Source organism: Chanos chanos, chromosome 8 (genome assembly GCF_902362185.1).
Source record: "Chanos chanos chromosome 8, fChaCha1.1, whole genome shotgun sequence".
Lineage (NCBI taxonomy): Eukaryota > Metazoa > Chordata > Actinopteri > Gonorynchiformes > Chanidae > Chanos > Chanos chanos.
In genome coordinates, this window is record NC_044502.1 from 14,985,406 (window position 1) to 15,010,969 (window position 25,564).

At 38.5% G+C, this 25,564-nt stretch overlaps 1 protein-coding gene and 1 pseudogene across 1 annotated transcript in view; one reads left to right on the forward strand and one right to left on the reverse strand.

The window, feature by feature from the left end:
• Nucleotides 1-19,040, reverse strand: part of LOC115819332 (B-cell receptor CD22-like) — a 32,220-nt gene extending 13,180 nt beyond the window's left edge. Inside the window, 13 exon segments of the mRNA XM_030782896.1 lie at nt 102-142; nt 892-1,127; nt 1,917-2,024; nt 2,026-2,066; nt 14,031-14,035; nt 14,649-14,913; nt 14,995-15,267; nt 15,441-15,719; nt 16,098-16,346; nt 16,443-16,790; nt 17,131-17,364; nt 17,448-17,780; nt 18,986-19,040. Of these exon segments, the coding sequence (XP_030638756.1) occupies nt 102-142; nt 892-1,127; nt 1,917-2,024; nt 2,026-2,066; nt 14,031-14,035; nt 14,649-14,913; nt 14,995-15,267; nt 15,441-15,719; nt 16,098-16,346; nt 16,443-16,790; nt 17,131-17,364; nt 17,448-17,780; nt 18,986-19,040 (2,467 nt within the window).
• On the forward strand, nt 7,840-8,785 carry LOC115818297 (translocon-associated protein subunit gamma pseudogene; annotated as a pseudogene).
• Nucleotides 19,041-25,564: the final 6,524 nt, after the last annotated feature.

The following is a 25,564-nucleotide window of genomic DNA, read 5'->3' on the forward strand; positions in this document are numbered from 1 at the left end:
GTTTGGCTTCCGACTCCTGTCTCGCTTTAACTTGAAAGCAGTTCTTTTCGAGCATTGTTATTCAATAGTGAATAATGTTGAAGTCTCCCTGCCAATCTTACCAGTGTTGAACATGTTCTGGTACAAAGTAGGATTATGTCTGCTGAGGAGGGGGAGGAGGAGGAGAAACTATAAACAAAAACAGGTACAGACTGCACAGTGATAATTCTGTAGGTCTGTAAAAACACAAGCATTGGTTGATACGTGACCGATCCACCCCAACGCGTGGCTATAGCACCAGGCGTGCCCGCACAGTCAACTAAAGATTTGAATACATTCTTCACCATCCCGAGTTGACGAAGCTATGCCGATTGATGTATCAAAACCTAGTAATTAGCATCACAGGAAAAGAGTAACACATAAGTGTTGTCAAACAAAGCAAACGTGGCTGATCGTATTGATGTAGCACATATAAATTACCTTTAGGTTGCAGTGACCTCTTTATAAACCCGAAAGGTAAAAACTTCTGTAAGACAGAGCAAAGTCCTAAAAACGGAGCTGGTATGCATCATGAATACATTTAACCCCCTGACTGTAGATCACAGATGGATCCTCAGGTGACCCTGCTACCACAGGTCTAAAGGTAAAAAAATGAATTAAATTTCACCTGGTAGTTGCATTTCAAAACGTGATCATTAATATAGATCACTTCTTTTTTTATTGACTGCAGCAACTCAACATTTAATAACATTATGATTCAATGACTGGGGGACATAATGTACATTAGTAAAAATCACGAAAAAGATTCTAAGCTGATTAAGTTTGATTTAGTGATAAATGCAGACCAAGAATGACAACATACAATATCACACAAGAGTAGTTCATATTATTGCAATGATATGATTTACTCACTGGGTGGCAGCACTGGCTCTGCTGAAGTTCACAGTAGCATACTGTACATCCTCTTCCTGTTTGTCAGGCTGCTGATGTTGAGTTGTGGAGTACAGAGACACTTCCTCTCTCTTAGAGCAACTGAACTGAACACTGGCATAGTGAACATCATCTTGATCATCAGTGTTCACTCTCTGTGTGGGGTCGGAGGTCATGGCCACAGCTGAGACATCATCATACACTGGATCAGAGTCAGCCTAAGAGAGAGAGAGAGAGAGAGATGTAAAAATTTCTGGTACACTTGCTAAAACCCCATCAGTCTTTTAATGACCTGCTCACCTGTCTACGATTCTTTGGACTTCCTGTGTATTTAGGTGATTTGGTGTTTTTCATGTTGTGGACAGAGTGAGTGGTAAACTTCCTAATAGAAGAGCCCTATGGCTTCAGTCTCCTAGAAAAACAAAACCATAGGTCTCCTCTATTAGAAGGTTTACCACTTGTTCTGCATTTACTAACTCAGAATTTTCTCTAAACCTGCTTTCTGGAATACCCCCCAGTTAAGCAGTTCTTATGTCTTAAAATGTTGTTCTCAATGTGCAGATGTCTGAGAGAAAGGTAGGTAGACAGAAAGGGAATATAAGTGGGAACATGAAATGAAATGTTCACCTCCTCCAGTGACAACTGCTGTAACAACCACAACAACTGGGACTCCAATGGCAACAAACAGAACAGTTCTTAGTTTCCCTGATCACAGAGAGAGAGAGATTAGCAAAAAATTAAATATTAAATGAAATATCACTTGAAATATAACACATATAAAATCATCATTATCAGTGCTTGATAAAAACTACAAGTAATTTCATAACAAACCGAAATTAAACTTATCATCAATTTATCACCCAAACTTTTCTCAACCAAAACTTACCTGGCATTAGAACTGAAAACAAAGTCAAGTTCTGCACTCCAATCAGATTCTGTGCCTCACAGTAGTAATGTCCACTGGTCTCATGTGTCAAAGTGAGGATTAGGATGTTCTCTTTGCTGACCTGAGTGGTTTTGTCATCTCTGATCTTATACCCGGTGTAATTGTGAACTGGTGGGTTGGCATCACTACTGCAGGTCAGAGTCACTGAACTGTCCTCCACTATTTCACCAGGGGGACTGACTGACTGACACTCTCATGTTCTTTGGGGAGTCTAAAAAGGATACTTGATATGATGCATAGTACAGTACATGCTGACTTTAGATCTTGTTTAAATTGAATCTGAATTTAAATTGAATTGAATTTATTAGTTTGAATGTGCTCTGTGTCTCTAAGTTACATCATACACACTCTGTTTATAAATAAATATACTGATTTACTCACATGTTACATTCAGGTGTATTTCAGTAGAGATGCTGTTTCCAATCCTGTTCTCAGCTCTACAGTAGTACTGTCCACTGTCCTCAGAGCTGATGTTAGTGATGCTGTAATTCTGTCCTGATCTCTTCAGTGAGGTTTCAGCTCCATTCCTCTTATACCAGATGTATGTAGGGTTGTTACTCAGAGTGCAGGTGGTGTTACAGGTCAGTGTTACTCTCTGTCCCTCTCTCACTGTGTCAGGACTCACTGTCACCTGCAGGTCTGAGTCACATACAGATGTCCAGAGTCAATTCCCCAGAACCAATCTCAGTGAAATTGTTTCAGTAAATAAGTCTCTGAAATGCATATATTATTTATTATCTGTGACTCTCAGAGAGACTGGGGGTTTGCCATAATATTTCTCTCCTCTTTTAGTGATAAATCTGAAACAGTATTCTCCAGGGTTACTCTCTTTTAGATGTGTTATTGTCAGTGTGTGATGATTCTTTTTACTGTCATAATTCACACATATTTCACACTGATATTCCAGTTTCTGACTCAGGTCAACAGTTTCCCTGTGCCTAAGCCAGAAAGTCTTAGTGATGACTGGGATGTGTGTAAGAGCAGGATATGTCCACTGATGAGTCCTTTAAGGCACAGATACTCTGCCTGGTGTAAATTACACTCCAGTCATTCTGATTCACAACATCTGTAAGATCCACATAACAAACATTACACACTACCCCAGTGAAGCATAACTCTTCAGGACTTATGTTAACTGACAATACAACACTAAAAGATGAATACTGTAAATGGATTATATTTTGAAAAGGAGTGAGTTCACCGGCCAAATTCTAAAAAGAAGGGGAATTTAATCTTAGAATAATTTAAACATTTTAAAAACTCTGTAGTATAGCCTACTCTCTTTTAAAATTTCATAGAGAAATCACATCTGATACATTTTGGTTGTCCTGTTTTTGGGATTGTAGTTCTTTTTTTTCCATGTGGGGTCCTCAGTCTTAGTTTTGGTTCCTGTTTAGTTCGTTATTGTTGTATTGTTTGCACCTGTGTCTTTTTCTGTCTGTCTATTTAAGTCTTCTTTTCTGTTCAGTTCTTTGCTCAGTCTTCAGTTGTTACCCTGTGTGCAATTCCAGATCAAGCCTTCTTGTAAGCACTGAGTATTTGTTTGACCAGTTTTGTTTGACCAGGATTCTGCCTGCCGTTTTCCCTGGATTTGACATTGGATATCTTTGCTCACTGGTTTTGACTTCTGCCTGGATTTGTTTTCTGACTTTTGCCTGACCCCCTTGGATACCTCTGCCCAGATTTACCTATTAAAAGGAACCATCTCACTGAATAAATTTTGCCTTGCTCTCTGATTTTGGGTCTACCACTTGGTGGCACAGGGGTAGGGCTCTGGGCTTCCATCCCAGAGCCCCAGGTTTGATTCCTAGGTCAACTGTTACATTGGTCTGCTTTAGAGACACACAATAATTCACATATTACTATGAAAAGCTGTGTTGCTCTTACAGCACTCTAATGCATTACTCTGCAGCATAGTTATGGTGTTTGTGGTTTCTAGAGAAGCTTTCAGCTGTTTTAAATCCATGCTAAGATGATAATGATAAGACATACTGAGGAAGAGGATTTTTGCATGACTTTACATGTCACAAATCAACACAAAACTGAAACATTAAAGAGATCATACCTGGAACAGACCATAACAATATCACATATATGATTGCTGTTGCTTTCAGGCACATTGTAGCACCCAGTCTGTACAAAGAACATCAGGTATGAAAATGATGTTTTATGGCAACACAGAGCTTTCCCAATCCCAGTTTTTTATGCCTGAAAAATTGACGTCTAATAACTTGAACAAGCAACACTTTTCACCATATTCCTGAAAGAAATAATATAGAGAAACTGATGCCATAAAATGAGATGTTTAAAGAACTTCCTGAATGAGCATGATGAACACTACTGTTAACACTTAATGGACAATGAGAGAAATACACAGTCACATGCTGTATTTTGGCTTATTAATCCCCTGAAATACCCTGACATTGATTTATTTTTTTGTATAACAAATGGAGTGACACATTTTAATTAACTGGTATTTATTTGAATAATCATAATGTAAATATACTGTACATTCTTTCATTCTGACTTGGTATTTTGTGTTGTGTTTCCAGTTGCTATGTTGCTAAGCTGTGTTGTCATGTTCTTGTTGTGTGGTGTCACATATGCCCAGCTGTTAAACACAGTACAAGTCAAGTTCAGTTGTGATGCAGTAAACACAACCCTCATCTCCCATTCCCACTCAATATGTAACAGTATGATTATCACAAAGGGAAATCACTCACCTATGCTAGTCATACATTTCAGTAAAATTATGTTTAAGAACAGACCACTAGTGTATTTGAATGGTTTTAAAAAGTGGTTTATGAAAAATCAGAATGTACTTAGAGGAGTAGAGTTGTGAGATGTTGAAGTGACCATCTCAAAAGCAGAAATGCTGAGTGTGAAGAATGCATTTGATGACCAAACCTTAACACAGGAAGAGGCAGATCTCTCATTAACATTCAGCTCTCTAAATAACGTTACCATCATATGTAGTACAGTAAAGGGTTAGACTGACATATAGTACATACTAAACTGAAAACGTTTCTTTTAATGTATAGAATGGCCGTGTTTAACAGTGAAAGTGATGCGTGTGCAGAACACACTAACATATGACTGAAAAATACATCAGATCTCATTTAGTCACTACAGTCAGTGTCTGAATTTCATCTGCACATTCAATACATGAAGTTTTCTCTTTTTCTTATGGTCATATAAACATGCTGTACAAACACACAATACAGAAAAAATATATACTCAACTCCATGCATTGTATGTGTATTCATAAGCTTTAAGAAATGTTCGTAAGGGAATGAGGTGCTGCTGATGTGCTGTATTTGATTTTGTAAGTTTTAAGAAATAATAGTGAATGAATGAAGGTGGTGATATGAAGACAGTGGAAGATGCTGCTACAAAGTGAACTTTCTTTTGTTGTTCAGACGTGTGAATTTTGTCCAGTATGAGTGTTAATTATAGTCAAGACTGTGAACAGTGTGGTTTTTTAAAGTGTTGCACAAACATACATGACATGAGTTAATGTAAACACTCAGGACTGACTGCAGTCTCTTTGTATCAGAACACTGAGGATAAAACTCAGCAAAAATAACAAGCGTGATTACAGAGTGCAATATCACAGATCAAATAACTATGACTTATTTAGTAAAGTACGTAAAGTAACCTTATTTGCTAAATTACTTTATCATTTACAAAAGTGATGTTGAAGTAGATAAAAAGGAAGAGAAGGCAAATCAGCCATTTTGTGGGTCAGTGATATATTAGCGTGAAGAGTTTTCTCATCAGAAAAACAGGAAGTTCGCAACATCAAGAAGACACTATAGCAATAATTAGTGTCATTAGCAGTTAACATTCATTTGCATATTCATATCTTGGAATTATGTAGATCTCTGGTTTGGAATTTAGCAAATATTGGAATTGTGTCAGATTCTTCATTTGGAATTAGCAGTAATTAGTGTCATTAGCAATTAACACTCATTTGTATATTTAGATTTATGTAGAATTATGTAGATATGTGGAGAGCTGTGTGGAGGAGGTGGGAGTTTGGGGGAGGAGCTGAGGGACAGGGGCTGGTGTTTGTAGTGCTCTGCTTCTGCCTACCTTTTATATAAAAACAAGGATAAGGATAAGGACACAATGAAAAAATTATGCGCTAACCCAGAGTGTGCCAGATGTCGAAATCATGTGTGGACGTTGTGGGAGAGGGGTCCTGCTGAGTTTCTGTATATAGTTCACATTTATTGTCACCTTTCCTTTCTTGTTCCCAGCAAGGCTTTGTAAATAGTTCCTTTCCCTGTTTTGTTTTGTTTTTTAACTTGTTAACTAATATTTTGTCATGAATTAGACCCATATAAGTAAAGACATATCTGTATGTGATTAATGTGTCCTTATTTTACTGTGAAAATAATGTAGATGATTGATTCGAAGTCTTATTTATTTTCTGTTGTTTATCATTTATTTAATGTATATAGTTACATTTGTTGTTCCTGTTTTTGTTTTTGTAATTCCTTGTTATCTTATTTTTCTGCCCATGTTTAAAATTGGTGAATCATGTATCCAATTGCCAACAAATGTCCATTAAATAGTAGAGTGTTCTTTACCACATTTTTTTTGTCCTTTTTTAATGATATTTTGGTTAAATAAACATTTGAATAAGCACTGATATTTTAACTTAAAATGAAGATAATATGAGCCAGGGCTACGACTCTGACTTTGTAGTGATTTCCTTTGACCCTGCTCTTTTTGAAGAAAGCTCACCAGGCTGTGTTGTTGTTGTCTGTACAGCAGACCATACAGTAGTTTGATAGCGTTGTTATAACATTTCTTCTTCATTTTTTATTCAAATTGCTCACTGACTCTGAGATTTTTAAGTGGTTTTAAAGAACAATCATTTTTTCCACAAATGACCTTGACTTTGCTGTCTAAGATTCTGTTCTTTTTTTCTTTTTCTTTTTATTGAAATTCACTTTTTATAATGGGGTTTGAAAGACAGACAAACAAAAAACAAACAAGAACACAGAAACACTGACCGTCATCACCAACAGTGCCAAAGAAAACATTTGCATACCACGTGACAACCAAGAAAAAAAGGGAAATAAGATTGCACAATTTTAAAGACACACATCGTTGATCCCTAAGGAGGTCATGAATATCTACCACTGTTTTTGCCCAGACAGCCACTTCTTTGGCCTTCGTGGGAAAAATAGGCAGACAAGTAATCCTGGGTCAGGATCAGGTCCTGAAATGCATTGAAAGTGAATACCCCCAGAAGTGCACATGATAATTTGCATATTGTAATCTTGGAATTGTTTAGATCTCCCATTTGGAATTTAGCGGAAATCACTGCAATTACCAATTACAACTAATTTGCATAATTGAATCTTGGAATTGTTCAGATCTCCCGTTTGGAATTTAGCAATAATCACTGCAATTACCAATTACAACTAGTTTGCATAATTGAATCTTGAAATTTCAGATCTCTCATTTGGAAATGAGTGATAATCAAAGCAAATGAACAATTACAACTAATTTGCATATTCAAATCTTGGAATTTCAGACCTCTCCTTGGGAATTTAGCGATAGTCAATGCAATTAGCAATGACAACTCATTTGCACTCAATATTCTAATCCTGGAATCCTGTCAGATTCTTCATTAGGAATTAGCGATAATTACTGTACTTAGCAATAATCAGATGCTCACTCATTTGGTAATGTGGTTTCTATGGCAGAAAATATCACATATTGGAGAAACCTGATCATGAAATGCCTCAGCACAATTGGTGTGTTCACAGAACTTTTCACACTTTCCAGTTGGAATTTTGGAACTTTTACCACTTGTACAGTTTACTCTGTCTTGCTCTGTTTCTTTCATGGTGTGGACTTCTTTGATGAGAAACTGTGTACTGTGCATCACATTGTGGAGGTTAGAGAGCAATATTTTATTTTTGGAATCAGTTTCAATCCATTTCATTTCCCTGAGCCTTGGTGGCATGCATGCGGTGCCCGTAAGGTGATATTTGTGTGATTCAAAGAGCTTGAATGTGAGAAAAGATACCAAAGGGAGTAGGGCAGCTCAACTCCAGGCACAAATCATGCCCTAACCCAAAATGTGCCAGGTGCAGAAATCATGTATGTGGATGTTGTGTGTTGTGTTTCTTTTCTGTTATGAATTGTTTAATGTATATAGTTATTATAGTTATTTATTTAATGTATGTAGTTACATTTATTGTTCCTGTTTTTGTTTTTGTATTTCCTATTTCTTTCAGGGTGTGGAGTTCTTTGACGAGAAACTGAATTTGTGTGTGTTGGGGAAGGGGAGGGGGAGGGGAGGGCTGCGTGTCAGAGGTGGATTGACAGAGACTGCCCATGTGGAAGCTGTGATGATCCTTGGTGAGGCCTTTGGCTCTAAGGAGCCGTTTGACTGTGGTGCTCAGAGCATAACTGAGTTTATCCATAACCTTATCCCCATGATGCTGAAACTTAAGAATGAGATCTGTGAGAACATACTAGTGCTGTGCTTGAGAGAACTCTTTGAGCTCAGGTACCTGCAAATGGATTCCAACTGGTCCAAGTTTACATACAAGAACATCAAATTCATTCTCAAGGACAAGGTTGCCCAGAAATGTGAGGATGCTGTCTCTAATGAAGTGACCTGCAAACTGTCTGAGGCTGACAAGTGCAAGATGTCCCGTAAAGAGAAAGCTGAGAGGATCCTGTGAAAGAAGAATGAGGTTTCTGACTATGAGGCCACCACCTTCTCCATCTTTTACAACACGCTGTTCCTCGTCCTGGTCATCATCGCCTCTTTCTTCCTCCTCAAGAACTTCAACCCTACAGTGAACTACATCTTGTCCATCAGTGCCTCCTCAGGACTCATCGTCCTGCTCTCCACTGGCTCCAAATAAGACCCACAGGGATTTGGAAGAGGACAAAGAAAGGGAGAGAGTGTGTTTAGTGTGCAATTCAATAGTGTTTATGTTCAATTTCAATGCATTTAAATAAGCAAATGACAGGAAAACATTTCCAGAGACAGAGCCACACAAACACGCACGTACACGCAGATCAGACAAAATGGCTACCAGTGTGCTAAAATGAAAATAATATTTTCTCTTGAAACAAGGTCAGTTTTTGGTCTTACTATCACATTTTCCTCCATGGATATGGCGAGGATAAGAGGCACAGTCTCCAGAGTTTCAAAGAGAACCTGGCCATTCTGGAGAAGATCCATAGGAACCAGGGGCAGGACCTCTTGAATGGTACTGTTTCTGGTTCACCTCAGGCCTCAGACTGTCATTTTATGTGACATAAAATGTGCAAATGTGCACAACAAAGTACACTTCTCTTATGTATTGTCATGAATTTCACTCACGTATGTCATTAATTTGTGTCCACTGTGAGATCAACACTGATGATTGATTGTATGTAATTTTATAGAGGACGAATGTGTGGGTTAATAAATGTTTCAATGATTCTGAGATTAAACATTGCACAGAATGATTCTGAGGTTATACATTGCACATATTCTCCCCATGTCCCCCTGTTCTCTCTCTCTCTTTCTGACCCTTTCTATCTCTATTCACCTTTCCCTGACCTTTTTATCACTTGTCACAATTCCTTCACCCTTCCTATCTCTTTTCACCCTTCCTTGACCCTTTCTATTTGTCGGAAAATTCCAAGGAGTGTCTCCTCCCAGAGACACCCCCAAAAGGATAGCAGCACCCCCCCATCTGCAAGTCAGATAAAATGCCAGACCTCCTGCTATCCTTCAGTTCAGCTTTCAGCTAAGCTGCGGTTCAGCTTTTAGCTAAGCTGCAGTTCAGCTATTGGTTCAGCTAAGCTGTGGTTCAGCTTCAGCTCCGGTTGTCCCAATGTAGTCCGTCCATTCTGACCTGCTCATCACTGGGAAGAATCAGCCCAGCCTCACCACTTCGTAAGATCCGCGATGCTGAAAGACTCTCCCGGCACAGACACGGCTAAGTCTTACTCACGGTCTCCTATTGCTAACCTCATGTACTCTGGTCTCTCGTACCTAAATGTGACTGGGCCTGCTCTTCTTCTTCCCCCTTTTTCTCTCCTTCCCTCACTACCCTTTTGTGTGTAAGTAACTCCACTAGAATATAACTCAGACAATTCTTTTGGTTAAGCGTGCCTCTTCGTGAGTAATGCCTCATACTCATCTTGTTGTTCATTCATACATACTTTACGTAATGAGGATATTGTTATTTTCTACCATTAGTTGTTTGTCCTCTTGTGAGTAGTTTAGATGCTGTTGTATAAGTGTGTATAGCGGATTGCCTTAATTCCACCTAAATCACAATTTATTCAACATTAGATTCATTCTGTACTGTTGAATTTGATCATTGTAATAAATGTGTACATTCATATTCCCACTCTCTGAGTATGTGATAAATTGTTTCCAAGTTACTGAATGTGGTGATCCAGGAATTTAGTTAGCTATAGAAATATTGAATTCAAAGAGTATTATTGTACTTGCAACTTTAATGCTATTATTTAAAATATGTTAAGGCTGATGAGGAGTTATTTTAAATAATTTCTAGGTTCAGTGTTCAGAGTGCTGAGCTGTAAAGTTTTTCAGAATAACTGTAATTTCGCTGGGTTCAGGTTCTGAAATAAGGTTATGGTTACAGCTAAGTGATATTAGTATCAAGTCTAATATTCACAGTATGCCATTAACCAGAATTTCCCTATACCATTGGCACGACAATATAGTTACATTCATTGTTCCTGTTTTAGTTTTTGTAATTCCTTGTTGTCTTATTTTTCTGCCCACGTTTGAAATAGGTGAATTATTTGTCCGATTGCCCCCAAATGGCCATTAAATATTCAGTAGAGTGTTCTCTACCACTAATGAACATTTGTGAACATGTTACTGCTTTGCATTGTGTGCTACACTTGGCTCAAACCGGCAACCCTCGGGATGGGAGGCGGGCGTGCTAGCGAGGAGGCTAAAACCCATGGGAACTAGCATCAGTCACTAGTACGCCTCTGAAGGTGTCGGGGAAGTGAGGTATACTCACTGCACAGCACTCTACTCGCTCACTACCGTTACAAATGTATTATCACAAGATGTTCAGTGTGCAACACAGATGTGTGTATTAGCTTACTTCAAAGCCATGGAGGCAAACACCTGCGAGACCTCATATTTCTTCGGTATGACCCCGCTGACTAAGAAATGGAATGCAGTTTGTGGAATGGCTGCCAACACATATCAATGCACCAAATACAGAGTAATATATTTACTTTGGAAGGCTGTGAACTATTGACCTCTGTAAGAGTTTACAAACTGTAACTCTTTAAAACAAAATTTCCAGAGATATGTTGACAGCTCTTCATGATCGGCCTCAGTATTTACTATCATTTTATGAAACCTGACACTTGAAGGCACCACCAAATATGTATCAAGGGCAACTGCTACTGCCTTGACATATTTATCACAAATTCTGCAACAGCGCGTTTGTAACACATATTTGTGTGTAGTGGTACACATCAAACCCCGGTCCTGGTCAACTGAGTTCTGACCTCTGCCAGAGTTACACACTGTAACTCTTTAAAACAAAATCCCCAGTGACATGTTGTTGTATCGTCACATGGTGATGATGAAATAACACAAAAAGCATGTCTCAAGCACATATGGTTGCTTGTTGTTCTACACCTTAATCTAGACTCCAGAGGGGGGGACGACCAGCTGAACTTGTCTAGCCACATCACGACGGTCACTCAATCCTGTAGATTCTCCCCCTACAACACCAGTAGGATCTGCCCCTTCCTCATGCAACAAGCAACCCAGCTCTTGGTCCAAGCACTTGTCATCTCCCGCCTCAACTACCGCAACGCCTTACTGGCTGGCTTACCAGCCTGCACGATCAGGCCGTTTCAGCTTGTTCAGAATGCTGCTGCACGCCTGGTATTCAGCCTCCCAAAACACTCTCATGTCACTCCGCTTCTTACTGCACTCCACTGGCTTCCGGTAGTAGCCCACGTCCAGTTCAAGACACTGATGCTGGCTTACCAGGCCACAAGAGGCTCCACCCCATTCTACCTTCAGTCTCTGATAACTCCTTACATCCCAACCTGAGCTCTCCACTCTACTACCTCTGGTCAGCTGGTGGTCCCCTTACTTTGGGAACCTGGCAGCCGTTCCTCTCAATTACGCCTCTTCTCTGCCTTAGCTCTGTGATAGTGGAATGACCTTCCTCACTCAGTCAGGACTGCAGAATCTCTTGCCATCTTCCACAGAAAACTGAAAACCCACTTTTTCAGAGCCCACCTCTCCCCCACTGCCAAACCTCCCTTTCTATGTTACAAAAGCAAAACAAAACAATTAAAAGTATTGACAATAAAGCTAATTATTTTAAGTGCAACCCCAGATGTTTTCAAGGGTATCTGTCAATTTTAGTAAGTTTCCCTCCTTATGCATTTACAACACATCACTGATCTCATCTCTGGCTAGGGGATATGACTGCTTTGTTTCATCATTTTTTTAACTAATACACAGTTGGAGAAAAAAATTATGCTTGTGAGTTGTGAACCGGAAAAACCTTGTCACATTTGTATTCATCAGTTTTAAGACAGTGAAGGAATGTGGGTGGAGAAATGTGGTCAGTGCAAGACACTACTACAGACAGGGTTCTCTTATTATTTTAATAAGTGTGAAGACTATTCAAGACTATTCAAGTTGACCATGAGTGCTATCTGTACATAACCCTAAAAATGTGGTTAATTTAATATGTGCATACAGTACACAAGCTCCTGGAAACACTCAGGACAAGCTGCAGTTGCTACACATCATTCCAGTGAGAATCCCCATCACCACCAGAACAGACAGGATTCAGCACCATGGACAGTGACATCACTACAGAGCATCGCATGGGTCTGTAAAAATCAGTTGCAGTGCATGAACTAGGACTTAATTTGTTTTTCAAATAGTACACAATGTATGGCTGAAAATAGCTTAGCGTTTAGAGGAATCTCCCTAGAATCTGAGGAATTGTATTGTGCATAGCAAAATGTGTAACATGACACACTCCCTGTAACTGGTGACTTACAGAACTGAAATACTGATGACTTTCAGACTTAAACGCTGTGGAACTTTTCAATTTCAATTCAGTTCAGTTTTATTTGTGTAATGCTTTTCACACTGGACATGTGTGACTGGTCACAGAGCAGAGAAACCTTACAGACATTACGACAGCACTCCTTGTGCAACAGTTTGGACATAATAAAAATTTGTGATTATCTCAGCGATTATCTCAATTACTATATGTAATTAACGGCTCTGTATTTACTTGAACTATATTTTCTATAAAAGAAAGTTTATACAATTAAAGTCCTAAAAAAAGAGAAGATGCAATGCAAGTTAGTAAAGTTCTTAAGATATAATAACAAATTTGCAGTATTAATATAGTTAATAAACAGTTTATTAAATAACTGAATGACTATATTAACACAGTTGGCTTTGGCTTTTTTCTTTTGTGTCCCAGTCTGGTTCAGTTAAGTGTGTTTCTATGGTGACTCTCTCCTCTGTAAGGTCTCATACTCCTGAGCCCTGAGTAGTTCTCTGGAAAGCTGTGTACGTTTCACTGCATTAATCCCTCACACTCTAAAGGAAACCAGAGATAAAGAAAATATATCATATATAAAATGCTACAGAACACACAGTCAGACATACACAATCACATACATAAACACACTGATATGAAGGAGTCAATGGATTTTTTTTTTTTAATTTAAATAGAAGCATGGCTGAGGTTGAACATGACCAGAGTGGCTGCACAAAGAATTGGCTGGAAACATGTTTGATACACACACACCCCCACACACCAGGGGGGTATTCCGGAAAGCGCGTTTAGTGAAAACTCAGAGTTAGTTAACTCAGAGCAAGTAGTAAACCTCCTATTAGAAGAGCCCTATGGCTTTGTTTTGCTAGGAGAATGAAGCCATAGGTCTCTTCCACTAGGAGGTTTACCACTTACTCTGACTTAACTAGCCCTGAGTTTTCACTAAACCTGCTTTCTGGAACACCCCGCAGTTCACCTCCATCACCATGTGGACCATGTGACTTGTTTGTTATGTATGTATGTGTGTATGTATGTAGTTGTGTATGTATTTTCATTTGTTTGTTTGTCTGAGTTCCTTAAAACTTACAGCCAAGGTCTCATACATAGACTCCTGAGATGTGGTCTTGAAGTCGAGATTTGTGTATATGTCATCAGAAGGGTTACGATGTACAGTCTGCATAAGACAAGATCAAACTCTGGTTACTCTGATCTTTATTAATATGTTTGATTAAAACATGTCGGATGATTTACACTTTGAGCCAACTTTATACCAAAAACACAATGAATGTCGAGTTTTAACAGAAAGCGTTAAGTACCTGTTCTCTAGTCTCTCTCGCTGCTCCTGTGTTTCTCCTGAACAGACAAATTTAGGTTAGTTCTGCATCCAACAGTGTTTTTAACAGCCTATAGATTAATACAGTAATAACTCTGACCTTGACCTCATCCACAGTAGGCCAGTGATCAGCAGAATCAGAGCTACAACAGCAGACATTCCTGCAGCTATATATTGAAGATCTGAGGTTCCACCTGTGACTGATTAACAAACACAGCACAGTAAAAGGTTAAGTGATCTCCCTCTTCAGTTCCCTGAAATACTAACGGTATTGTAGATATATTTGATAATAACAGTGGAAAGTAATCCATTGGAAAATCCAAACTGTCTACAAAACCAGATTCTAAGACTGAAACAGCAATTACATTGAGAGATGAGTCTACCTGACATATTAAGTGGAAAGGTGACAGAGACCTGAACTCCAACTTCATTCTCAGCTTCACAGTAGTACTGTCCACTGTCCTCAGAGCTGATGTTAGTGATGCTGTAATTCTGTCCTGATCCTATCAATGGGGTTCCAGCTCCATTGTTCTTATACCAGGAGTATGTGTGGACTGGTGGGTTGGCATCACTGCTGCAGGTCAGAGTCACTGAACTGCCCTCCACTATTTCACCAGGGGGGCTGACTGACACTTTTACATTCCTTGGAGAATCTGTGAAAGAAGTGTGGTTATGTGATAAGGAGACACCAAAAAGACTCACTGTATGTGAACATAAAAATAAAGAACACATACATTTCACATTTAGTTGTTCAGTCTGAGACTGTCCTATTCCAATCCCATTCTTAGCTGTGCAGTAGTACTGTCCTATGTCCTCAGATTGGACTGCAGTAAAGACACACTCAACTCCAGTACGCCTCAAAAAGACAAACTGGTCTCCACTCTTCTTATACCAGGTGTATGTGTGAACTGGTGGGTTGGCATCACTGCTGCAGGTCAGAGTCACTGAACTGCCCTCCACTATTTCACCAGAGGGACTGACTGACAACCTCACATTCCTTGGGGAATCTGATAAATAAACAGGGGTTGAGGAAATTGAGCTATACCACAGTATTCATTAGTGTCCTGAAATCTGATATTACTGAAAAAGAAACTGCATATTTCCATGTCCAACAGTTTTAATGGGTTATAATCACGCTGCTCATATCTGGTCTATATCAACATATGATTACAACACATACATTTCACATTTAGCTGCTGAATCTGAGACTGTCCTGTCCCAATGTCATTCTGTGCTTTACAGTAATATTCTCCTGTGTCCTCACATTTGACTGCAGTAAAGACAAGCTGATCTCCAGTAAAAATCGAATACAGAGACACATCCTCTTTTCCATTCTTCTTATACCAGGTGTATTTGTGAACTGGTGGGTTGGCATCACTGCTGCAGGCCAGGGTCACTGAACTGCCCTCCATTATTTCACCAGAGGGACTGACTGACACTCTCATGTTCTTTGGAGCATCTGTATAAGAGGAGAGAGTGATCACAGCATTGAAAATCAAACAAGGAAAACACTTGTTAATACACTTGTTTACTTATTCCCTCTCTTGGCATCACTGCTGCAGGTCAGAGTCACTGAACTGCCCTCCACTGTTTCACCAGAGGGACTGACTGACACTGATACAGAATTGTGTTCATATGAAGAAATTTGAAGAGAGATATTTTTCAATAAAAAGGTTTTTTACAGTGTATAATGAATGAAAGAAAAAACAGTAAAAATTTGCCTTTCTGTCCAATCCATTAACTATATGACTACAGAGCATCACACAAAGAGGAAAAGTGTAAACACATCTGTTATAAAACATCAGTGACTGAAATGAATTCTCACTCAGACACTCACATCTGACACTGAGAGTCTTTACAGGTGAAGGTAAATTCTCATGGTCTCTTATGGCACAGGAGTATCTGCCTGCATCCTCACTGCTGACTGAGTCCAGATACAGGACATTGGTATTTCTGTTAGTTACAGGCTGTCTGTTCTTGTACCAGATGTATGTAGGGTTGTTACTCAGAGTACAGGTGGTGTAACAGGTCAGTGTTACTCTCTGTCCCTCTGTCAGTGTGTCAGGAGTCCCTGTCACCTGCAGATCTGTATGTAAATATAACAAGCATTTTGGTTTAGGTGCTCTGTCATTACATTATGAGATAACTACCATTAGCTGACATATTCAGTGCGGTGTATTACCTGTGAGATTGAGGAAAACTCCAGGGAATCCAGTAAATGTTCCTTTGGGAATGTTAGTTATGAACCTAAAGCGGTATTCTTTGGAGTCACTCTCTCTTAATGCTCTGATTCTCATATTACACTCATTCTCATTTTTCCTGAAATATTCCACTCGGCCCTGATAATCTGTACTGTGACTCAGATCCTCAGGTTCCACCTTTTTTGCCCATTTATTAAACCAGAATGTTTTAGTGACTGTATATCCAGTGGGATGTGTGTAAGTACAGGGTATGTCCACTGATGAACCTTTCAGAGCACAGATTCTTCTCTCTGAATAATTTACACTCCAACAGTCTTTATTATAGAGACCTGAAAAATGAAGCATTGCCATGAAACTAAACATGACAAAACAAAATCTGGAACTAAATATAACTGAATGTATGTCTACAGGACAAGATGAGAGATGATATTCCATACTGAAATATATTCAATTTTCTGACAGAATCACAATAATGACAGCTTAAAGTTGCTTTTTTTTGCAACTACAATTTCACAGTACTTCAGACAACCAGCACAATCAGCTATTTACACAGTCCAGATGAGTTTGCAACTGAGAAAAATCAATCAATCAATCAATCAATCAATCAATCAATAAATCAATCAATCGGTGTCTTGAATTATTTAAAAAGGTTTGTAAATCCATACTCACATATGGAAGAAGAGCAGAGATTTTCATAACCTTTTACAGCACAGGAGTAGCTGTCTGTGTCCTCACTGCTGACTGAGTCAAGATACAGGATGTTGGTGTGTTTATTAGTTACAGGCTGATTGTTCTTGTACCAGATGTATGTAGGGTTGTTACTCAGAGTGCAGGTGGTGTAACAGGTCAGTGTTACTCTCTGTCCCTCTCTCACTGTGTCAGGAGTCACTGTCACCTGCAGGTCTGAGTCACATACAGTCTCTCTGAGACATTACTATCAATACGATATGAATGAATACGAATATCCAGTACACATAGACTGTTACCTGTGACACTAAGGGTGACTGGATTGCCAGAATATTTCCATTGTCCTTCATCTGTGATAAACCTGAACTTATATTTGGCTGAGTCACTTTCTCTCAGATGCTTTATTCTCAGGGTGTGACCACTCTTATCACTATCAATGTATTCCACACGACCGTTATATTCCTGTCTCTGCTTCAGATCCACAATATCGAGTTCTTTGTGCCAGTAAGTCTGAGTGACTCTATGTCCTCTGGGATGTGTGTAAGAGCAGGATATGTCCACTGATGAGTCCTTTAAGGCACAGATACTCTGACTGGTGTAAGTTACACTCCAGCCATTCTGACTCACAACATCTGTAAGATTCACATGATAAATGTTACACAGTACAAAATGTAAACAATTCAGTACACTCATTATGTGAATTGTGAATAAAAAAAAACAGAAATGTATGGCAAGGAAAGAAAAGAGAAGACTTATCCATACCAAATGGGGATTGTTTTAAATTATTCTCAGGAAAGTCGTTTGCAGGAAATGCTACCATCCATTTACCATAATTACATCCTGTATTTCATTTGTGCCTTCTCATTTTATGGATGGTCCATTTAGGAGCTCTTATAAAAACATGTTGAATGGCACCAATAACATACTACTGAACATGCATCAGATTTTAAATTAGTATTTTTAGGCTACATCTATACTGCTCTGACTGCACTGCCTTTAATCATGCCCTGGTTCACTCCCCCCTGTTTTCCTTGGTTCACTTGTTTATTCATGTCATGCCCTGGTCCTTCTCTGTCCCTCTCTGGTCTTTCATTAGTTCCTCTTGCCCCACCCCCCACCCCCCAGTGGTAAGTTTTGGTTTATTTGTATGTTTACCTCCTGGTTTCTTGGTTCAGTCCTGTTTTGATTGAATTCTGTTGGTTTAGCCCTGTTAGTTTGTTCACTCCACCTGTTTTCAGTTAGTGGTAGTTTTGCCTCATTTAGCTGTGTATAAAAGCTCCTTTTCCCTGTTTCTTTGTCTGGCTTTGTTTGGAGTTTGTCCCACATCACATTGGTTTTGCTGGCCTTTTAATACCTGAAGCCCAGGGGGCTATTCCAGAAAGTGAATTTAGTGAAAACTTGCGGTTAACTCAGAGTAAGTAGTAAACCTCCTAGTAGAAGAGACCTAACTCAGAGTTTTCACTAAACCCGCTTTCTGGAACAAACCCCTGCACTTGCATCCAACCTCTTTTGCACATTGTGACAATTCGGTCATTAGTTCCACCTGTTTTGGTTTATCAAGCCTGGTTTATTCTTTCTATGAATATCCCTAGTTTTCTTTAGTTTCCTGTGTGAATCTTTTATCTTGTCTGATGAGATCTGATGTACCTGAGGAGGAGTAAGTCTAAGTGAATCCTGCCTCTTTCCACCTGCTCTTGTTTTTGTTCCAGTGCCTCTGTTTTCTGGTTTGTCATTTGTTGAATAAATACTGGTCACTTACGCATGCATCCAGTCTCAGTCTCACCTTCAATTTGTGGCCAAATATGTAAAATAAATAAAGAACTAATAGAGGTCATACCTGGAGAAAACCACAGCAACACCGCATGTACCACTGCTACTGCCCTCAGGTACATTTTCACACCAGTTCTGTAAAGAGAACAGCATTAAGGTAAGAAATATGTGAAAATTTGTCAAATATTAGTTCATTCCGTGTTTGATGTTTTGTGTCCAGAGGGGTACTCCTCAGTTAGTTAATTCAGTAGTACACCTCCTGATAGAAGAGACTTATGGCTTTGTTTTGCTAGGAGAAGGAAGCCATAAGGCTCTTCTGTTAGGAGGTTTACTACTTGCTCTGATTTCACTAACTCAGAGTTTTCACTAAACCCGTTCTCTGGAATACCCCCCAGATCACAGGCCCCCAGGCTATTTCTGTTTACCATTCAAGATACAAACAGCAACTTCCTGTGTGGTTGTTTTAATTCTCTACAAACCTCTGTGTCAACATATTCACACAGGATTAGCATAGAGTCATTAATGTTTAGAACTGGCATATTAATAGAGGTTATTGTACTGTTCTCTGCACTCAGACGTCATTAACTTTCCAGGAACTGTCTTTAGATCAATCAAACATGTATGAGATGTGTTAGCAGTGATGAATATGAGTCATGTGGCTAACACCTCTCAGGGCAGTGAGAAAAACAGACAGGAAAAGACAGAAAGAGAAAGAGACTGACCATGCTGAGCACTCTGCATATTAAGAGTAAGCATTTGCATAAAATTATTTTCTTAAATTGTTGGCAAAATGTGAAATTCTTCATTTTAATTCCCTCCTGATCCCTGACATCTCCAACATCACAGTACATTCATCAGTTTCCTCCCATTTGCTTTCAGAAATCTTATCACTGATCTCATCTCTTTTGCTCTTGTTTCATGTGACCTATTCCAGTTATTGTTTTGTGACTTGCTATGCTTGCCATATGCAATGAGAAAAGGAGACCATTTCATTTCATTTAGGGGTTTGAATCAATCTAAAATACACTGACACTCTTCATCTCAGGTAGAATTACAAATTGTCACCAAATTTTCATTTGATTTGCTGTCATGTACGTTTCTTGTGTATTCTTCCAACTAGACATTTTGTGTGATGTCACCAGTTGCTTTTTTCCAAACTGTGCAGTCATTTTTGTGAAGTAAAGTCATACATGCCCATCTATCAGATACAGGATCAGTCTCTTGTCAATTTGGGTGGGACGCAGTAAAGTGTTACTTCACCTCCCATTCACACTCAATATACAACAGAATGATTATCCTAAAAAAGAGCTTCATTCATTTATGATGGATGACTATTTGACTAAAATATTGTTAGTAGGAATGGTAAAATACGCTTTGAATAATTTTTAATATTAAAAAACACAAGAACTTACTGCGTTCTGAACTGAGCGGTGAGATCTTGAACTTACTATTTGTGCAGTGGAACTACTGAGTGTGAAACACGTGGTAAATTATCAAACGCTAACACAGGAAGACGTAACTTCCTTTTTAATGTTCAGATCTGTAAATAACTTCACTATCACTTGCATGTCATCATCTTATTGGAAATAAAATCTAATGTATGTACTGTTTGATCAGTATGTGTCTACAGTAAAATACAAAGTAGCAGCCTGGATAATCTCTGCTAATTATAGACATTTCTGTTCAAGAACGAATAAGAATTCAAATGCACCTTTGTCAAGTGTGTGAGGACATCTTGGCATGTTGGCCCCCTCTACTGGTCTAACTTGGGAGAAAATGTGACACAATGTATCTTAGCAGAGCTGGGGGGAGGGGTGCAAGAGGTGTAACTCTTTTTGTTACTTTTTGTTTTGTTACTTATTTTGTTAGAATCACATTTATTGGCTTTTTGAATCTCTCTCTCTCTCTCTCAAAGAACAAACTCACCATACACCAGCAGAAGTATATACACATTGCAGCAACTTACTAATGAATTGTCCTGATTTAAAAGTATTATTTTACATTGACTGATTTTTTTTATGATCCCCTAAAAAACGTTCATTATAAGAGATGAGACAGTCTGGGGTGGTGTATGGACAGGTGAAATTGTCACAGCTTCAGATACACTCTCAGAGGGTTCAGAAACATTCACATCAACAGAGGAATTTAAAGGCCTTTGATTACAAGAGGTGCTTCTGTGGACTCACACCAGTGCAATCTATTTGTTTTCATCATGCTCTCTGTGCTTTTGATCATTTTTTTATTATTATTATTATTATTATTATTATTATAATATAGAGGGAGGGCTATGCCTTACACATCATGTAGTTCAGTAGAGCAAAGAGCTTCCTCTTACTTTGGTGAGATGCTTCTTAATATTAAAGTATTCCTTACTTACATAATGATTGACTTAACTTCTGCATTATGTCTTTATTTTTCTGATCATTTTTGTAAAAAAGTACCATTCACATTACCAACATACTCACACAGTCAGATAAGTTCAGGATGAGTTGATGTAGACAGTCTGCTTGTTATACCAAATCAGCAAATAAATGCATGAGGTTATATTAAGCTTATATGATGACTCAGAAAAGGTACTTAAGGGTTACTATGAGAATAAGTTATAGTTCATGCACTGTGTTTGAGTCTTACAGACCCATGTGATGTTCCGTGGTGGTATCGCTGTCCATGGTGCTGAATCCTGTCTGTTCTGCTACTGGTGATGGGGATTCTCACTGGAATGATGTATGGAGACTGCAGCTTGTCCTGGATGTTTCCAGTTGCTTGTGTACTCTCTGCACACATTATATTCACCACATTTGTTGAAATTTGTATAGACTGTATTCATTGTAGACTGTATTGTATTCATTGTAGACTGTATTGTATTCATTATAGACTGTATTGTATTCATTGTAGACTGTATTGTATTCATTATAGACTTTCACGCATAAAAAAAAGAACTTTTTCTTTGGCAGCATATTGCTCTAATCACGTTTCTCCAGCTACATTGCTTGACCGCTGTATACTGTGTGTCTAATACTGATGAGTGTTTGTCTCAGGACAATGAGTTCTTCAGTCTGAAGATTCTTTAAGAGCTGTCTGTGGTGCACTCTGCTGTGTGGACTGACTGACTGTGGTGCTGACAGCCACTACAGGCCTCTCTAATTCTGCATCATATTAAAACTTTTACCCTTAAGAGTGTTTGTTGGTGTGTGAAAATGTGTATAAATGAGTCTCAGAAGGATCTAATTTTATTTATTCTGTTCTGTGGTAGGTAATAATAGACAAGCCATCTTTGGACATAAAGTGCACCACTATCTCTAAAGGGATTTTTTTCATTTTCATATCAGTAACTCACAAATCAGGGCTTCTGTCCATATCATGAGTGTATATAAGGTTACAATTCATTAACACACTATAACACTGTAGTGTTAGTGATGCTTTCAAAACACACAGTTCACCGCAGAGAAGTTTCTCAGTGGAGAAAATATTAATTTTAGTCAATGTTTTGAACTGAGCAAAGGGAAGATGTGTGAAAAATTGGAAGTTGAAAAATAAAAGCTTTTTCAGGCTCCTTCCAATACCTAGACTTACTGCTCAGAAAGAAGAATTCAGCAAACCCTTAGATATTCTTCAAATAAAGACATTCCACCTAGTTATAAACGCCTTGAGCTGAGCATGTCCAGGCTGGTACAGGCAAGAACGGGGAGAGACTAGACATCCACCCTGGGGATCATGCAAAGCAGACCCCTTACCTGTGGATCTTCAAGAAGCTGACTTTGCTCACTTATTTGAGGACAAGACCTCTGACTATTTTAGAATATTTTTTAAAATCTCATCGGTTGGACATTTTGATAGCTGTGCAGCACCTCTTCATTCCACCAGAGGGAGACAATGTACAGCAGGTCCCATCCCTGTCCCACTGTGCTGAAGTTTTGGTTTTCAGTGAGCTCTTGACATTCATCTTTTTATGATCTAATTTATTTACAGTTTCTTAGTCCATGCTCATGTGTTGCAGACCTGCGTAATTTTAGATACCTAAATGAGGGAGACTGGAAATGAGATGAAAGACATTAGAGGTATTACAAAAGACTGAAATAACCAGAGTACAAATCTCGACTTCACATACAAATCTCAACTTCAAGACCAGATCTAAGGATTCTGAGTGCAAAACTATGGCTGTAAGTGTCAGTAAATTTGTTTACATGTTGTAAAGGCATTCAAACAAATATATTGTTTACGTAATGGGCAAATAAGTAAATAACAAACAAGTTGCATGGTGTGTGTATCTGAGTGTATGTGCTGTAGTACCTGATGACACAGACACAGATTTGAACTACAGGACCAAATTTCAGGGTTCTGAGTATGAAATCTGTCAGTAAGTGTGTAGTAGCAAAAAGAAGGGATTTTGTTTTCTCTGTAACATTCTGTGTTAAACTGTTTACTTGATTTTATCAGCAGTGGGATGAAGTGTCATTACCTGTCTGACACATGCAAAAATGAAACGAGATCAGGGAACAGATGTGGCATTTATCTGGTAATATTTCTTTAACACAAACAAAACAAGACTAAAACAAATATGAATTGCTTCAGCACTGAAGCATGACACATTAGCATAGCACAGTCAATGAATGTGTGCACTGGTCCCTGTACCCCCCCCCCCCTCCCCCAACCCCCCAGCCTGGGTCACGCACAGCCACACATCTCCTCCTCCCCTCTGAACCTGTAGAGAGGACAAAGACTCACACAACATAAATACACACCAAACCAAAAAATTAAACAATCACAGGGGACTGCAATGCAATACCAGGTAAATGTATTATATAACAAAACTTAATTCTACATATGGCTCCCATAAGTTGTCGATAAAGTCACCATGTAGCAAAGGAATCCAAACAAATAAACAAATAAATAAATGACTGAATTAATAAATGAATGAAGGAAGGAAGGAAGAAAGAAAGAAAGAAAGAAGGAAAGAAAGAAAGAAAGAAAGAAAGAAAGAAAGAAAGAAAGAAAGAAAGAAAGAAAGAAAGAAAGAAAGAAGGAAAGAAAGAAAGCAACAAATGCATGCTCCATATACTCATGTAAATGAGTTTGTATCTGTTTGTGTTTATGTGTCTGACTGTATGCATTGTAGTATTTAGAATAACCAGAGTTCCATCTTGTTTCACCCAGACGTCCCTCTTAGCCCTTCTGATGACAAAAGACCAGCTCAATGGTCTAGGTATGAAACTGTGGCTGTAAGTGTCAGCTGTAGGGGAGTAAAATAAGGAAATATTTTTAATCAATAGTTAAAGAAGTAAATGACCAACAAGTCATATAATGGAAAAGCTGATGGAGATGAGCTTGTGCAGGTGCATGTATCTGACTGTATGTGTTGTATTATTGTGCATATGACATCATCTTATCTCTGCTTTCCTTTAGAGAGTGAAGTGCTTATCCAGTGACATGTACACAGCTCTTTAGAGAACTGCTCAGGGCTCAGAGTATGAGACCTTACAGAGGAGAGAGTCGCCATAGAAACACAATGAAGTGAAGCAGAAGGGGGAGTCAAAAAAAAATCTGCTCACTGATCTTATAAAGCTTGTCTTTGTATATCCTAATCTTTCGGGGTTTTCTTTTTGATATCAGCATTGCAGCTGCCAAACTTTCTGTTTATGCTAGATGTGGTTTTGGACTCATCCATCTACTAAAAATGATAGTAATTATGAATACTGTTACAAGACCTGTTGGTAAGTGACAGTATTAGTCATCTCCATGTTGTTTAATGCTTTTGGTACAGTCTGTTAAAGACCATCTCCAATATACATCTTTCTCAGGCAAAGTTGCGTTAACTACAGACGCTTCACTCATACAATGTCAATTATTTTGATTATACAATTGGTTTCCATACAACCTTCAACAGCTATTTATAAAACATTTACATTATGTTGAATAAATGCTGTTCTATTTTTCTGGAATGACATAGAAAACTGTTTTTATGTTCAAACTCAAAGACATTTCTGAATAAACTTTGTAGTGCAAAGGTGATATTTATTTCCAGTCTGAGATTTTAAAAGCAACTGATACTTTTAATAATGGAAATGATCTAGTACTTAATAATAATTAAAAGCTGTAATGTTTTACAATTTTATCAGTTCAGAAATACTGTAAACATGAGAACTTTACATATGCTTTCATTTCATTTCATCCTTCAATGTCAACTAAACTTGTAACACATATGGTGGTGTTACCATTAATTCATTCTTAGAATGAACTATTTCAGTTAGTTAGTAGTTGACCGATTCCACCCAAGAAACATATGTACATTTTATACTGGAATCTCTTGCATAGCTTGGTATGAAGTACAAATCTAATATAAGAGTGAACCTGAAGAGGTATTTATCGTCATCATAGAAAAACAGCCATAAACAGCATACAGAAATTCTGTATTTGAATGAATCAGTGACGAGATAATGAAAATGTGACACTCATTAATGTGTGGTCACATTTGTATAATTTATAATGTACTTATCATAAAGCATTTGAGCTACGAGGATTTGTGACAGTTTCTGTCATGTGTTTCGGTGCATTTTACATGCCGCCGAAGTGCACCTGCAACGTATTCCCATACAGTAGAGGGCAGTATGGAACACCGCCATTGTTACGTTTATTGTCAAAATTGAAG